The 18,067-nt window shown below is 34.7% G+C and overlaps 2 protein-coding genes across 9 annotated transcripts in view; both read left to right on the forward strand.

The window, feature by feature from the left end:
- The first annotated feature begins 39 nt into the window (after window positions 1-39).
- LOC106177053 (saccharopine dehydrogenase-like oxidoreductase) lies at window positions 40-6,163 on the forward strand. The gene is made up of 12 exons (XM_087003914.1): window positions 40-241; window positions 638-744; window positions 1,106-1,186; window positions 1,475-1,604; window positions 1,909-1,961; window positions 2,175-2,311; window positions 2,664-2,781; window positions 3,211-3,330; window positions 3,605-3,661; window positions 3,946-4,069; window positions 4,541-4,622; window positions 4,952-6,163. The coding sequence occupies exons 1-12, from the start codon at window positions 40-42 to the stop codon at window positions 5,049-5,051; spliced, it is 1,311 nt and encodes a 436-aa protein (XP_086860040.1). The 3' UTR covers window positions 5,052-6,163.
- A 777-nt stretch (window positions 6,164-6,940) lies between these two features.
- The window catches only part of LOC106177062 (phosphofurin acidic cluster sorting protein 2), a 37,600-nt gene continuing 26,473 nt past the window's right edge, over window positions 6,941-18,067 (forward strand). For all 8 annotated transcript variants that reach the window (XM_087003896.1, XM_087003901.1, XM_087003897.1 and 5 more), the window contains exon 1: window positions 6,941-7,121. In XM_087003896.1, the coding sequence (XP_086860022.1) occupies window positions 7,009-7,121 (113 nt within the window). In that variant the 5' untranslated portion in view covers window positions 6,941-7,008. The remainder of the gene's footprint in view (window positions 7,122-18,067) is intronic.

Consider the following 18,067-nt stretch of genomic DNA (forward strand, 5'->3'; position numbering starts at 1 on the left):
AGGCAAGAATAAGACCTATTCTAAGTCAAGGTCATCAAGATGGAGGGTGTGCGCGGAGCTCGAGAATACTCTGCACGGGAATATGATTTTATAGTGTTTGGAGCGAGCGGCTTCACGGGACAGTTTGTTGTTTCTCAACTTGCAAAGCTGAGAGATGAAGAGCCAACGCTGAAGTGGGCCGTAGGTGGACGTAGCATGTCAAAACTTGTCAATACTTTAAAGGAAGCTGGAAGCCGGGCAGGTTTGTTGCAAGCAGCTACACCCCCCCCCCCTCACACACACATGCAGTCTACGGCTGTCATTCCAAAAGAAATCGAATGATTTGCTTTCGTGTCCTTTACATGTAGCTGGTTATAGAATGACACGTAGGTCATACTGTATTTTCACTGTAGAAAAACATTTACATGTACTGTACACATACATGCACGTTATACAGTAGATATGATGACTGAAGAATGACAGGGAATGACTACAAATGAAGTGTTGCGGGGAATTTTTATCTCCTGCTTGTCTGACTCATGTGACAGACAAAGCGGGGAATATGCGACTCAATAATGTGACATCTTGTCAACTGGTTACATAAATTTAAATGTATACTAGGATATGAACACTTTTTACCCCATTTCTTTATTTCTAGGTACATCCCTTGCTAGTATTGACTGCCTTCTTGCTGATTCCAAAGATCCTGACTCTTTGGTAGAGTTGTGTGGGAAAGGCAGAGTAGTACTCAGTTGTGTAGGACCTGTAAGTTCATATTTTGTACTGATTGTTTTGTCTAAACCTTGTGTTTAATGTCTTGCTTGCCATTGAATATTTTCCCCTTGAAATGTACAATTTCATATGCATCAATTTTTTTAACATCTTTATTCTCAAAACGTTTAATACAAAGTAATGCTTGTGGCATAATTAATTCTGTTATGGTGTATGTTAAAAAAATGTCAAACTGTTATTTTTGTATAAAATTATTTTTCATTATTTTAATGTAATTTGATTTATGTTTATTGTCATTTAAAATGAAAAGTAGCATTTTCTGTATGAATACTATGATGGCACATGCTCCCCTAACTGTATATGTGATACAAAAAAATAAAATGTATAATTCCAGTATCGTTTCTGTGGAGAGCCAGTTGTGAAAGCTTGCGTTGAAGCTGGTACAAATTATGTTGATATATGTGGAGAGCCACAGGTAAACACAGGTGTACATACATGCACAAGATAAACTTGCTCATGTACACATACAAACATACACATACTGTTCATATACACATGCACTTAGAGAGAGATAAAGTATGGTGCTTTGTAACAAAGATTATCAAAATGATGTTCACTTACCTGTTTTAAATATATCATGTTTCTATATGCAAAGATGTAACAAAATTTATTGTACTTAAATTAACTTGGCATAAATTCACATTCAAAAATCTCCATTAACACACATAAGTTTAATAATAAGATATGTTATTTCTTTGTCAAGTTTTTGGAAGAGATGCAGTTAAGATATGATGCCCAGGCAAAAGAGAAAGGAATATACATAGTTGGGAGTTGTGGATTTGATAGCATTCCTGCAGAAATGGGATTGCTTTTCACCAAGAACAAATTTGAAGGTATGAGATTTTGTGAGGGAAATGCCAGAAAAATTACTTTTCTTGACTGTTATGAAGATTGAGCAATATTGACACTATGGAGATGTGTATTTATAATGTCTATGGTTGGGATTATGAAAATAATGATTTATCAGAGACAGTGGCTTGAACCTCAAGATGTGTCATCACTTCCATATAAAAGCCTTTGTTAATTTTATAAACATTTATTCCCTGACAAGTTTAGTGCAGGCAAAAGTTGGTCAGGGTTCTTTATACTTGTGATATTTTTTTTTCACTACTTTTCACAGTTTTCACTCTGTTACAGGGGATCTGAATTCTGTTGAAAGCTTCATCCAGATTAAGTTTGCAGTACCAGAGGTTTGTGCATTTTTTTATTTGCAGAGTTATTTTTATTATGCTCAAATTTTGTCTGTAAAAGATCCAAACATTTATCTTTTGACATGGTAAGAATTTCTCTCTCTCTCTTGCTTGGAATTTAAGTTGGAACAGTCAGTAGTCCAGTGACAGTCCACCTCCACTTGGGTGGCTTAAAATTATTGCTATCAATTTAAATGTCATGCATTTTTTCAGGTCAAAGGAGCAAAGATCAATTTTGCAACTTGGCAGTCAGCTATTCATGGATTTGCTCATGAAGGGGAGCTGAAACCACTGAGAAAGTTGCTTTGTCCTGAACCCCTCCCAAAACCAATCCACAGGGTAAAAAACAGGTACACTGTAGATGTTTTTGTTTTGAGGAGAGTGTTTATTCATTGTATAAGCAACAATTTGCTGCATTTTAATATTGTAAATATTAATTGTTAGATCTCTCTGTCAGATCACTTGGATTTGCGCCAAAAACTGCCATGGGATCTTTGATTTGTTCCTGCTACTCCCAAGCTTCAAGGTTGTGGTTTCAAGTCACAGCATGCATGCAAAAATCCTGTTTTTTTAAGTATTTGGCAGCCATTTTATATGTGCCTTAACCAAGAAGTAGATAACAAAGGACACTGTACAGGCTTCAGTGCAAAGTGTTTGCTGCTTATATTTCCATTGAGTGTGGAAATTCTGTTTTTTTTCCAGAGGAGTGTTATTCTACAGTAAAGAAGTAGGGTCCTGGTGCATACCATTCCTGGGCAGTGATAAGTCCATAGTGTACAGGAGTCAGGTGATTAGCTACAGAGACAGAAAGGAAAGACCAGTAAGTGAACATACATGTATTTCATAAAGAGAGGAAAAAATGGTTTATTAATGATCCATAATTGCACAATTTGTGAATGTGATGAACTTTTTTTTTGAAAGATAACAATAAACTTCATTATAGATGATTAAGATGGTTGCAGGTAGAAGTGATATTTTCTTATGTATCATGTAACAAATGTGTAATCCTGTAAGTAATGTAATGGTATTTGTACATCTCTCCCCATCACCACTACCTCTTTTGGTAATTATTTACTTATTTGTTCTATTTGTTGTACTCTTTTTAATATCCATAAGAAAACTTACTCAGGATTGACTCCCATTTATTCATAATGGACAAACAGCGCCGTTTTTTCTTTTTTGTTATGATCAATGTCAGCAGGCATTGTTTAGAAATCTATTACATACCTATTACCTATGAATATTTCAGATTCAATTCCTACCATACACAAAACTGCCATCTTTGATGAGTGCATTGGCTGTGCTGTCTTTTGGAATTGTCTTTGGAATTCTGGCCAAGTTCAAATGTGGACGTTGGCTTTTAGAAAAGGTACCTGTAAAAGTAACTTGTTTTCGAGTTAGATCAACATTAAGTGAATTTTACCAACTTAGTCAAAGGCAAGCACTTTATGTCATTGTGGCACAACCAATTTTTTCCATTTACAAATTTTTGTCATGTTAAAGGTGATCATAAAAGATTTACCGCTCTAGATTTCATGTTAACCCCAACCTTGAAGTTTTTTTCGTATAACTATTAATTAAGATTGATAGTCAGAATAAAGGGCCCAGATATTTGAATAATAGCTTTGATTTTGTTTAATTAGTTCCCAGGAATCTTCTCTGGTGGACTGGTATCTAAACAGGGGCCACCTTTGGCACAGGTGAGGTGAATATAACAATCAAGACCATTGTATAATGGAAACTATCTTTAAATTAATATTACAGCAAACCAAGACAATCTTTGTAAACTATTTACCCTTACTTGTTATAGTTTTTGAACATTTGATGATGGTGATATACTTAAATGTTCTTTTTATTTTGATTTTGAAATAGAATGTATGAACTTTAATGCAGTGAATTCTCTTTCACAAGTTCTGAATTAAATTTGAGCCCATATTATTAAAAATGTTTATTGATCGTGACTGATCTGAATTCATTTTCATAGATCCAAGGCTCTTCCTTTACAATGACATTCTTTGGGAAAGGCTACAGTCAGATCCTTCCTGATGCAGATCAACAACACAATGAAGCTCCAGACAAGACCATTGTCACAAGTGTTACAGGACCAGGCAAGTTTGCCCAGCTTAACCTGTGGAGATTTTGAAATGATTTTGATGCTATTGGAAATAAAATGTACTTTCGTTGCTTGGAGAGAGAGTATCAGTAAAGAAATAAGATGAACAAAGGTGAACGTGCTTATAACAAATGATAATACAGTAATCCTTTATAGGAATGTAAAAGCGCTCATTCCATTCAGGTTGAATCTTGCTTACATGATCGAGAAGTGATATTTTTTAGCTTGCCTAGTATACTGGTATTGTGCAATTACAGAATATTTTGTAGGTACCAGATTTATCGTAATTAGTGGCAGAGGGAGGCTGTTATCTGGATCAAAATTATTCAAGTTTACACTGATAGGCATCTTATTTTTCCTGTTGGAAGGCGGTCAAAAATGGAGGATGGATCATCAAAGACAGTTTGGATGACTGTCAGAAAATATCTCTGGATTTGCCCCTGATAATGTATGACTTCTTTTACAGAAGCAGGCTATGTGACCACACCCATATGTATGGTAGATGCTGCCTTGGTGATCCTGAGAGAGCAAAATATGTTGCCTGCTGGGTAAGCACATATACAGCAGTATTGTTCTGTTTGAATAAATAAATAGATATTTCTTTATTAAACCATGTTATCAAATAGTGTGGAAATAAGTGCAACTTTTGTAAGGTTTATAAAGTTGTTGATGATTCCCTTTTATTTTTAGATTGCTTCCAAACAATGAAAAATAAATACACCATTGGAGTAAATGGAAGTTGCTTTTTTTGATATTTCATGGTAACAAAAATGACATTAAATGCTCATTAACAGGTTTTATCTCACTTTCATATAATCACTGAGGTATTCTGTTCTGAAAACCTGAAGCTCACACAGTTGCTTGTTTGTGTTTTCAGGGGTGGAGTGATTCCTCCAGGAGCAGCTTTTGCAAAGACAAGCTTGATTGAGAAGTTACAGAAGCATGGCATGAAATTTGAAGTGCAACCAAGCACTTAAGTTTTCAAATATTTCATGACTAAATTTAGGTGCATGTGATGTTTCTGGTTTTCTTTTTTTTTTTTTTAGTATATTACTACCATGTAATTTATTAATGTGCTTAACATTCCCTCTAAGGACTTGTTTGAAGTACTCACATATAAAAAGTACACAATTTGATGTATGGTTTACATCATACAATTAGAGACTAGTGCTTAATGGCATAAGATGTAGTTAGTGTGTTTCAGGGTTTTAACATTTTAAAACGATCAATAGTTTCAATTACATTGATGAGCAGTGTTTAATGACACATGGTAATGGTCCACATGTTCAGCTATGTCTTGTTTAATGACTTTTTTGTTTTGTTTTTGTTGTGTTACTGACAGTGTGCCATATTATAAAAGATACATGTATCAGCTTTACTGTGAGCTTGATGCACTGATAAAGAGACTCAAAAACTTACGTGTTGTGACTTGATAAATGAGATTAAGTCTCTTGAATCATACTGTGCTATTTATGAATTGAATTGGGCTAATTGTACCAAAGAGATAAAGGCTATTTGCATTGTTTGCTTCATCCCAAAATTAATCTTTTTTGTACTTTATACTGTGTATTAAAGGTGATGTTTGATAAATGATGATAGTATATAATAGCTATGATGCATTTCCATTGAATGAATGATTTTAATATACATTTGCCTTGCCAAGTAAGGCGTAATTAAATTATACAAAGATGCACCTGTATTGTATCTTTTAGGCAATTAATTTTTTGACAAGGTTTATCCAAAGAGAAGAAGACATATCGCTTCTAGCATTATGTGCTCTCCTTAATGTCTCATTGTATTATTGAAAAGAGAGAGAGAGAGAGACCTTTTATATCATTTATTTGAAAATGAAAGGATGCATTTTATTTTGAAAAGAAAGGCAGGTACAAAGAAATAAGAAATAGAAATGATAATTTAACATGTATTTACCTAAACCCCTGCTGTTATTTTGTTTTGTTTTGTTCTTTGCTGTATTCTGTGACATTTTGTTTGCCAAAGACCTAAGGTTGAAGTCTGTGACACAATTTAACCATGTTCCAGCTTGCTAAGTAAATGTATATTTGAAATAAATGAAATTGAAGATATATAATGGAGAAGCTTTTTTTTATATAGCACCATTTCCAGTACACAGTTCCCTAGTGATATAATGTAAAATACTATCATCATAAGCTATGTTAAAATGTATAACAGGATATGACAGCATTTCAACTAAGGACAATTATGATATTTAAATCATTTTTTTTCAAATTATTTTTCAGTGTTATGGTTAATAATGTGATATTTGGGTTACTATGCTGGTAAAGGTACTGTAACTGCTGCTGTGAAATGAACCCTTGTCCTTATTTCATTAATGTGGAATATGTGTTGTTCTGAGCAAACTGCAGTTATGATGATCATAATTTGAGGAATTCAGAGTAAATAAATAAAATCAAATAAAAAACAAACATTAAGAGTGGGTTTATTTATCATTGACTCCAGGAAACCCTTATACTATTGTTGTTTTATGCACAATAATGGCCTACAATATGGATTTGATTTTACTCCTCCCTCAACCCCCCCCCCCCCCCCCGAAAAAAAACATCTAGCCTTAAAATTTAGTTTCTATGCTCATTTAACATCTTGTTGAATAAAAAAGGAAAATAAAATTTCTACAGAGATTTTACAGTTGCCGCTTGGTGTGCTGTAGCTGTAATCAACTTATCAGTTCTGTCTGGCCTTACGTAGAATGTATAATATATTCGTGTATAATTGAGAGTAATTTGTTACAAAGAAGTCCGAGAATTGTGACCAGATACCATCTGTGGGTCCTTCGCATTTTCATATAAACGCACACAAAATAATTTTCTTGACCACGTGTACGTATGTTTACCTCCTCTTCCGGGTTCAAAGGTCACTAGGTCAAAAGTCGCACATGCGTATAATAAAAAATTTGCAATGGCGGATTCGGGTCTTCAGAAGATGACCCCACTGCCGGGGCATAAACCTGTCCCACAGAATCTATATGCTACGTGGGAAATAGATAAATCGTCGCCGAATTGTATACCAAGGTAAGGGGAGTCTTATCCTTTACTCATGTGCGTAGATTTTGATTAGATCACATGTTATTCATACTCAACGTGCATAATATTCAAACTCGGGTTGTTTACAATGCAATGACAGCCCGGCCTTGGAATAGTATCGTTAGTCAATACAGCCACCAGTCATTATATTACTTATGTTTATAATGAACTTTAACTTATTTTAAACCCCAAAAAATTCTGAAAACTGTGTTGTCATATGTAAAGCGTACATGCGTTTTATATGAATGAAATGTGTTCATATTGTGAAGCTAAGTACCAGTTCATTACAAACACTGCAATCGGAAAGGAAACAGCTTTGGGCATTCGTTTATATATATAAATGCACGCAATGATCATTTTCATTGTTAATAAAGTCACAACAGCTGCTGCAAAATCAAACTGCTGTCCTTAAATGTATTCAGCATTAGTGAATTTTACACAGATAAGCCCTCACTGACTTACACTTGTCAGTCTTGTTAGTCTGTAATCCAAGTATGGTAGTCTAGATAGAAAATAGTTGAATTAGTGCCTCAAATACATGTAAATCTGGATAAACTTAGACTGCTAAGACCTTGTGCTGTTTTCTGTAATGTAACTCATGTTAGGGGATTGATTGTAATTGAAATACCAATGAAATGGGTAATTTTGAAATTGAAATGGGGATTTTTGAGCATGTTATCTCCAGGGTTGTATCTTTATGTAATTTAGCAGGTCATGCATAATTTAGAGATAAGGTCATACTAAACTAAAGCAATGTGACTTACTTAAGATTAGGAAAAATTACACTTATGTATTTGAGTGTTGAAAACATTGTATTATTTATCATATTCATTTAGACTTCATTTAGACTTTTGTTCTATATACTAGTAATAAAAAAAATATGGATATGGGGAGGAGGGGCATGTGCCATTGTGATTGATGATTACTTAAGTGTCATATCGATAATGCATGTTGAATAATTACAGTTCTTTCGAAATGCGCTTTTGTATCTGTTGTAGTCTAATTAATACAGAGTGATAATTAAAACTAATTAGGGTAGACATTCTTTTCTTTTGGGTGGATTTCTGTATGTGAATTATATTTCTACCTTTTTATGTCTAAAAGATAATTTCCTGATCTTTGTATCAAATGTTTAAAAAAAGGAATTCCAGGAATTGGAGGGATTACCTTACCATTCTCTGTTCTCATTCCCATTCGCAGACAATTAGCCACTATGATATACAGTTTTTATCTGTGTGTTTTGCTTGAATGCATTTATGTGTAGTGCTTTTTGATAAAGTCTAAGTGTTCTGAAGTTAGAGTTGGTAGCTTCAGTTAATTATATGCTACTTATTCAATGTATACTGATGCTCAATCTACCCAAAAAGTCAAATTGGACTAGTCTTCACCATTTTCTGTGGAGACCAAAAAAAAAAAAAATTTTTTTTTTGTCAGAAGTGTTTATTTTAAGACTTTGTATAGTGCCATATAGGTGAGTCATGTACTTTATTCTATGTTTCATAATAGCACTCTATTGTCAATAGAAAATATGACTCAGAAAAATTAGTATGTCAATCAGGAGGAGGAGGGTGTCCATCCTTAGTGATTTGATAATGCATTGGATAAAACTCATGGGAATCTAACATGTTCTTTGATTTTCTGCCAGTTCATACGTGATGGGATAATGTTATTCATGCATGCCTGTTAAACTCATTAAAGAATCTATTTTAGGTACTCTCAGCATGATATTGCAAACAGATTCTGCCCTTAGGTTCTTCTAGATTTTTGTAAAGCTATTTCTTTAATGCAAATAACTGCTGCCTGAACTTATTGCTTGTATAACCCACTTGTCATCTTATTTGTCCTTTTGTGGTTTTAAAGTTGTTTTTTTTTGTATTTTTCCTTCTGTTCTGCTATATTTTAAGTTACCACTCAAAATTATTACTCACTGTGATATATGTATGATTCTCCTTGTCTAAAGCAGAAAATATTAAATCTCTGTTCAGATCTGACCTCAGTCGTAAATCGATATTAGTGGACATGATATGGACAGGCACATCCTTCACTGTATTTTTAGTATGTTTCTTTTTCTGACAATTGAGACAGCATCTCTGAGATACTTGATATTAACCAAGCATATTGTTTGAAGAATTTGTTGTTGTTGTTGTTGTTGTTGTTGTTGTTGTTATTATTATTATTATTGAGTTAACCATTGCAATCAACATTTACTGTAGCAAACTTAGAACAAGCTCTTCCTCTTCATCTTGATAATTTTTAACCCCCCCCACACACACACTCATGTACACACATGCACACATACACAAACGTACACACACACATACACACTATGATCTTCAAAAGGGCAGACAAGTGCAGACTGATTATACAATACAAGCATATTTGCTACCTTTTATTTACAGTGCTAGAAATAAACAACTGGCCCATTGGCTCCTTGACAGGTGATTTAATGGAAATCAACTGAGATAGTTGTGTGACTCTCAACAAGATTTTTTGGAGATTTGGAAGAGAATGGGGTGGGGGGTCATTTATAATGGTAGACTAGTGAGTATGGTGCAGCAACATATAAAAGCTTATAGAATTCATCTATGGATGCCAGGCACACAAGAGTTTCATCTCTGTCGAGGATAAGTAAGGCCACCTCAAGTAGATTCTTGCAAATCTTAAAGTCTCGTGTGAAGTGGCATAGATATCCCCACTGGACCTGAAAATCCCCACAAAATTTGGTTCCTCTTTTTTTTTTTTTTTTTTTTTTTTTTTTTTTTTTTTTTTTTTTTTGAATTAGGTATCATTTGTGAAAGAGGATCAGCAAACCTAATTTACCTTGCTAGCTTTCATTGTATGGCCACTGAGTTGCATGTGTCAAAAATTTATGTAAATGTTCAACTGCATTTTGATTTCTGCAGTTAACTGTAGGCAAAATGTTAGATTCCTTTTGATGTGTTATAAACTTCCATTCCTGTTTAGAGAAGTACTTTTTAGGTTTTATATTTTATTTCCTGTCAGTGAAAGTGAGATGCACATCTGGTTACTGAAGCTGAAACAGTGATGCAAATATCTGTGCAGAACTGGTGTTCATAAATAAGGCACAGGTTTTCATGAAGATTGATATATTTCTTTCTAATCTTCAATATATCTTGCTAATCTTACCAAGGTCCTACCAGCTCAGCTGGAGATTACCTGCAGGTATTACTACCTACCTCTGCCAAGGAGATAATGTTTTCACCTCTGTCTGTCTGTTTGTCTGTATGTTCGTCACCAGCCTTTCTCAGAAAGTTATGAATGGTTGTCATGACATTTAGGCCATGTCATTTTTATGTACAGACACAGATGTGTCTGTACATATTGCCATCACCTGCGTCTGTCGTCGCCGTCGCCGATGGCGATGGCGATGGCGATGCCGGCGCCGTGCACTTTCATTGTAAACACGATAAGTGGAGGGCAGTTTTACTTTTTGGCTTTATATTTACAGAGCTGATGAATATTCATAAAACGCAGGTCAAGTTCGAAAATCAGCATGATCGGGCCATTATTGTAGAAGTTATGCTGTTTTTTCACTTTTCAGCATATTTTTCACATTTCCTCAGATTCAATTCTTAGGCATGTTAACAGTCTCATTATTAAACTAATAAGATACGTAAAAGTGTTTGTTTGACATTTCCTGCATCTTTACAACATTGTTAGTTGATTTTGTAAAAATGATGGTAAACTTGTTATCGTGTATTGTGTAATAAAGTTTCAAAAATGGAAATAAACTCATATCATTGCAGTTTGTCAGATTCAATCATTCATTATGTTCAGAATCTCAGAATGGAAGAAATTGGACATTTAACACTGCTCTGTTGATATTTTTCCCATCTCATCAATTTTCTTAGTTGATAATATAAAAATGGCAGTAAACTGTTAATTTTGTTTTATGTTAAAAATTGTTAAAAATAAAAAAAAAAAACATTTCAGAACAGTGCTGTCTTGTTTACATTTTGGCATTTTCAAGTTGTGACTTTGAAGTTCCATGGGCCTGAAGACCTTTGCTAGTCACATTTTCTGAATATCCATGATACTAATATTTTATTCTTAAAAATTGATGGTCATCATGCTGTTAAACATTATGTAATATTGCATCAAAATTTGAAAAAAACCTATTTTGGGCACTGCTCCCATGATGACCATTTAAGAAAAACCATGTTCCCAAACAGTACAGTAAATATATATAGATGTGTCTGTACATATTGCCATCACCTGCGACTGTCGTCGCCGTCGCCGTCGTTGCCGTGCACTTTCCTTGTAAACACGATAAGTGGAAGGCAGTTTTACTTTTTGGCTTTATATTTACAGAGCTGATGAATATTCATAAAATGCAGGTCAAATTCGAAAATCAGCATGATCGGGCCATTATTGTAGAAGTTATGCTGTTTTTTCACTTTTCAGCATATATGCAACACTGTAAACACATTTCAACAAAAACCGATAGGCCTGTTGTCATGAAACTCACAGGAAAAATTGATCTTACTAAAACGCAGGTCAAGTTCGAAAATTGGCATGATCGGGCCACTATTTTAGTAGTTATGCTTTTTTTTTCTTTTTTCAGCATATATGCAACACTGTAAACACAATATAAGAAAAACAGATAGGCCAATTGTCATGAAAGTCACAGGAGTGGTCAATTTTACTAAAATGCAGGTTGAGTACGTAAATCAGCATAATCGTGCCATTATTTTAGAAGGTGTGCTGTTTTTTTACATTTCCTCAGATTCAATTCTTAGGCATGTTAACAGTCTCATTATTAAACTAATAAGATACGTAAAAGTGATTGTTTGACATTTCCTGCATCTTTACAACATTGTTAGTTGATTATGTAAAAATGATGGTAAACTTTTTATCGTGTATTGTGTAATAAAGTGTCAAAAATGGAAATAAACTCATATCATTGCAGTTTGTCAGATTCAATCATCCACTATGTTCAGAATCTCAGAATGGAGGAAATTGGACATTTAACACTGTTATATTGATATTTTTCCAATCTCATCAATTTTCTTAGTTGATCATATAAAAATGGCAGTAAACTGTTCATTTTGTTTTATGTTAAAAATTGTTAAAAATGGAAATAAACCCATTTCAGAACAGTGCTGTCTTCTTTACATTTTGGCATTTTCAAGTTGTGGCTTTGAAGTTCCATGGGCCTGAAGACCTTTGCTAGTCACATTTTCTGAATATCCATGATACTAATATTTTATTCTTAAAAATTGATGGTCATTATGCTGTTAAACATTATGTAATATTGCGTCAAAATTTGAAAAAAACCTATTTTGGGCACTGCTCCCATGATGACCATTTAAGAAAAACCATGTCACTTACTGTTCTCAAACAGTACAGTAAATATGTACAGATGTACCTTGCACTTTTATTGTAAACACGATAAGTGGAAGGCAGTTTTACTTTTGGGCTTTATATTTAAAGAGCTGATGAATATTCATAAAACCCAGGTCAAGTTCAAAAAACAGGATGATCGGGCCATTATTGTAGAAGTTATGCTTTTTTCTTTCACTTTTCAACATATATGCAACACTGTAAACACATTTCAAGGAAAACCGATAGGCCTGTTGTCGTGAAACTCTCAGGAGTAATCGATCTTACTAAAACGGAGGTCAAGTTCGAAAATCGGCATGCAGCCTGAGTTGGAAAAGCAGTCTAATTGGCTTCTTTTTCTGGAAGTTATACATTTTCAAAGTGTGAACTTGAACTCTCATGGGCCTGAAGCCTTATGCTTGTTACACATTTTACTTTCATTGGTATTTCCTGTTGAGCATAATTAAAAATTGATGTTGAATTTACAGTTTAACATAATGTACTTTTGCATCAGAATTGACAGTAGCCTATTTTGTGCATAGTTATTTCCTGCTTTTTGTCTGTACATTTGACAGCTTTGCTGCCTTGTTTTATTTTCTTGGTTATTGATTCTCAGATTTTTGACAAGATTATTTTTGACAAAGAGATGTATTAATCCTCCTTTCTCAGTGTTTGTATGCATAATTGTTTGGGATTAGACATTTGATAGTGTGGACCTGTCTGTAATATTAAATGTAACATTAGAGGCATTGGTCGTGAATATAAGCATAAAGGAAAATGGATATTTGAAGATAAATGAGAGAGATATCAGTTATGTCAATTATCTTCACAATGCATGCTATAGATCAGGTGGCAATGCTAGCCATACAAATTATTGTGAAAAAAAAGAGAAGTTATGAAAGCTATTACTTGTAATCTTTTGCTGTCTACATCTAATTGTGGCATAACGAGAATGTTTTTTTAGACAATTGACTCAATACCTCTCTGCAATTGACTTAAACTCTCCTTCTCACATAGACAGTGATGCACGCTTGCGTGCATTGACTTAACTGCCTATCAGCATTGATTTTCGAAGAATTGTTTTGTTTTAGGCTATTTTTAGGTAGTACTCTTTTGTATTTTTCAATATTTATTTTTGAGAGATGAGAAAAAAATGTTCATCAATGAGAGGCAGAAATTTGCTTTTTAAAAATACAAGATTTTTTTATGTAATTCCTTTCTTCAAGAAATTTCTCCTGGATAATTTACTTTCGGGAGGTAGCAGTCATACATTTTATCTGAAGTCAGGTTGTTTGCAGCAAAATTGATTTCCTCTCAGATGCTATCAGCATTGGAAGAAAATTAAGAAATGAAAATGGCTGCCAAGAGGAACATGATGCGTTTCATTGCCGCGTGCTTGTTCAGATGAGATGCATTTCTCTCTTTCATGATTTGGTAAAGTTCACGCAAATGTGTTTATGAAGAAATAGCTTACTATTAGTAGTATACAAACAGCCATTGCCCTTTTATGCCTTAACTTTATATCTTGTTATTAGTTCCTTTATGAGGAACATATCCTAAGATGTCTTCAGAAGTAATGAAAACAACTAATGTACCAGGGAAAAATGGTTCTCAGAAGTTTTTGTGAAATGAAAAATATGTCAGCAGGATTGCCAGCATCGGGGTAATATTGAACCCCAACTGGAAAAAATAATGGTAATATTGGTAATGGTAAAATTGTGAGTCACTATATTAGAAAACAAGGTCCATTTTTCATTTACCAGAGACCCCCCCCCCAAAAAAAAAAAAAAAAAAAATGTGCTAAAGAAAGAACTGATTGGGTTTCAGAAGAAAATTCTACTTTTTGCCCCATGTTACGCCTTAAGTGTGATTGGCAGATCACTTATCAGATGATAAAACAACTGAAAAAGATAAATCAGTATAATTGCCTTTTTGCATCAAAAGGATTTTTTCTTGCGTATCTTGGTAATTTGCCATGCATCGTGCACACAGAATATTAGCATAACAAAAGTATGCCATTAGGTCTTGAATATTTCATAATTAAGAGACATAACAACTAAGCATTATTCATACAACATACATGCATAAACTGTGCATCATAAATTTGCATGTGTATATTAATCCCCATAGGCCAGCTTAAAAGGAATTCCGTGTTCTTATTATCAGAAGATGGCAATTTTATCTATTATCTCAATACATTTAGAGCTAAGAAACACAATAAATACATTATTTGGAATCTTTGTGTAGGGGTAATACAATGCCACACTCCAAGCTACTAAGTCTAGTCCCTCAGTTAGGTGAGGGACTAGACTTAGTAGCTTGGAGTCTAGTCCCTCACTTAAGTGAAAAATCAAGTGTCTTCTTCCGTCTTTAAAAAAAGCTTATGGTTATAAAGTACCAAAACCAATGTTTTATTAATTTGAATTAACAGATGTGATTTCATAGAAAGAAAATTTTGTTGGTTATTATTATCAATTATCTATTCGTAAGTGAGGATGTGAAATGTTTTTATTAATAACTAGACTAGAGGATCGATTATTTGAATTCTACAAGCTGAAGGTCAAGTGAGCTTTCTGAAAGTCTGTACATTGAGACGTGTGTTGCAACTTGTGTATGCATTTGACACATCAATGATTGATTAGTGTACTCAAATCGCAAGGATATTCAGCTAATTATCCCTATCCTGAAATACCTGCCAACAGTTCCTGTGCTCAGAAACCACAGACATGTCTTTATATCCCCATGCAGCTTCTAAAACTCCCCAAGAAAGCAAAACCATTTGCATCATCATATTGAATTGATTCCAGTACCTGCATCATGGAAGTTTTTTAATCCAATGTCTTGGGTACCTTTACACTGACAGCTGGAGATAGAAGAGTTAGAAAAAAAGTTTAGAACTTGAACTTAATTCTGGGAGAATATTAGACTGGGTTCCCATACCTAGATCGATCTAACAGCATCAGTCCATCTCCAAGGGGGTTTCTTGCTAAATTGGTTTCAGCTTGAGCAGCTTAGATGTCTGGCATGGTTACTAAAATTGCTAAACGATAATTAATTACCTCCTAGCAGCTTCAGTAGGCATGACAGACATCTAAGCTGCTTAAGTTTATTGCAATTTAACGAGAATACCCCAGGAGATAGTTCGATCCAAAGTTAGTACGATAGGGTATGGGAATGGTCCCTTAGTATATGGGTTCATCCAAATATTGTAAGGCTTCGTTCACATGCAATGTCTATTTTCTAAATTCTATTTTTTATTTGCGGTATGTCTTATGATCACTATCTGTGCCCTGAATATCCCGCGGCGTAATTACTGGCAGCGCGAGCCAGTTACTATAAGTTACTATAAGTAACTGGCTCGCGCTGCCAGTAATTATGCCGCGGGATATTCAGGGCACAGACTGTGATCATAAGATAGCGCGAATAGAAAATAGAATTTAGAAAATAGACATTGCATGTGAACGAAGCCTAAGTCATGTATGCAGACTTGGTATATATCAGATGTTTGTTTAACCCAAGCAACCTTTAATGATTATTCCATGAGGTGTGGTTAAGATTTCTCTCTGTATGTTTATACATAGATGTATAAAATTCCTTATATTGTGATTGCTTCACATTTTATTTTATTCAAAAATATTCAACAGAGGAAATTGTTTTCTTCCTTTCAATTAAGCAAATTACAGTAAGCTATGCCATAAGTTTTTTTTTTTTTTTTTGTTTTTTCTTTTTTTGAGGTGTTCAATTTAGTCTACCCATTTCAATGCACAGACAGATGTCCATTTATGCAGTAGTTATTGTACTATTTGAACTTTGGATAACATTCACAGATCGTATATGTACATCCATACTGTTACATAATTACCTTTAAGGCCTTGAACTTAACAAGATTACATACCATCGCTTTTGTAATTGATTGTTGACATTCTCCTTAGTTTCAGCCAAATCACCTGAAGCTTTAATTATTGATGATAAGAGGGTTGGAATTATGTCCCCATTGTGTTAAACAAGTGACTTTACACATTTGATTCGTTAAGTTAAAAGGGAGTGGAAACTGACTTGCGACTACTTAGTGAATCAATGTTCATATGCAAAAATTTAAATGACATATCAAGGTTATGGTCCTTTTAACATCTTGCTGAACACTTTTTTAAAACCATTCTAAACAGGACTACCGTATGTTGAAGGGGACACAGACTGACCACTACAGATGCATTAAAGATTGTGAAACTCAGACCCCCCCCCCCTCCTCAGTTCCGTCCAAGGGCCTGTTGTTGTGGTGGTGCATCACCAGATTACCCAGATCCCGCCGTTTATTAAATTATAATTAAAGCTAGATCATCTTTTATGACCATTATCTATAAGGTCTCTTTGTTGTTATGTTAATTTATTTAATTTGTTTTATGTTGACTTCTTTTCAATGTTAGACTGGGTTCCCATACATACTAGTAGATCGATCCATCTGGATTGATCTAACTCCCTGGGGAGTCTCACTGAATTATCATCTTATTGGCTTAAATGTCTGTCACGCCTACCAAATCAGCTAGGGGGTAAAGATAATTACACCCTAACAGCTTTGTTAGGCGTGACAGACATTTAAGCCAGAAAAGTTGACAGCAATTTAGTGAGACTCCCCAGGGAGATAGATCGATCCAAATGTCTGTGGGAATGGTCGCTTAGTCAGAGCTGGCAGTGCTTTTGTAGATGTAGACTTGGGCCAGTTACCAGGGTAGGGTTTGCTGGGTTTACAGCATCAGATATCTTGGGGCCCATTCAGAATAGGGGACTAACTAGTCCGAGGATTAAATACAGCGTCCCACTGTTAAGCTTGCCGTCTAATCCACTAATAGACACTAAATACAGAATAGATCTATATCCTGAGGGGAAGTATTCAAGTGGGTTGGCCATATTTGACCCTTGGACTAGTTAGTCCCCTGTTCTGAATGGGGCCTCGGAGATAAAGGTATCTGTAGCTAGAGACAGTGGGAGAGATGGTTTATAGAGCAACTAAACTGGATTGGTTTAGACTTGTTAATTTAGGCCCCATTCCCATATACACCATCAGTCCACATCGATCGATCCAACTCTACAGGGAATCTTGCTGAATGCAATCAGCTTAACTGAATGACATGCCATTTCCTGGCTTTGAGTAGAAAACAGAAAAGCCAGTGATTGTATGAGTATGTTAGAAACCAGAGTTAAGCTGATAGCACTCAGTGAGAGTCCCTGCAGAGTTGGATCGATCTACATAGAGTGATGGTGTCTATGGGAATAGGGTTTTAGTCAGGGATACATATATATATGTATATGTATAGATTCTGTCTTGTGTAATGTATGTATTAGTGCATGTGACGGTACTCACTTAGTCATGAGTACAGCATGTGATAGCACCTCTTAAAGTCCTCTCTCAAAGGACAGCACATGGCTTCCACAGCTGATTGATCTCCAGTCCTTATAAGATACTGTGATCAATATGCGGCAGTTGGAGTTCAACATGAGGTAATTGGAAATGTGCCCACCCATTCTGAGGTTAAGATAGCACAAAGGACGCGGTCCAACTCATGAGATTAACTCGATAAGAATTTTAATGGTTT

The sequence above is a fragment of the Lingula anatina genome, chromosome 2 (genome assembly GCF_051362555.1).
Source record: "Lingula anatina isolate TDL-2025a chromosome 2, LinAna3.0, whole genome shotgun sequence".
Classification (NCBI taxonomy): Eukaryota; Metazoa; Brachiopoda; class Lingulata; order Lingulida; family Lingulidae; genus Lingula; species Lingula anatina.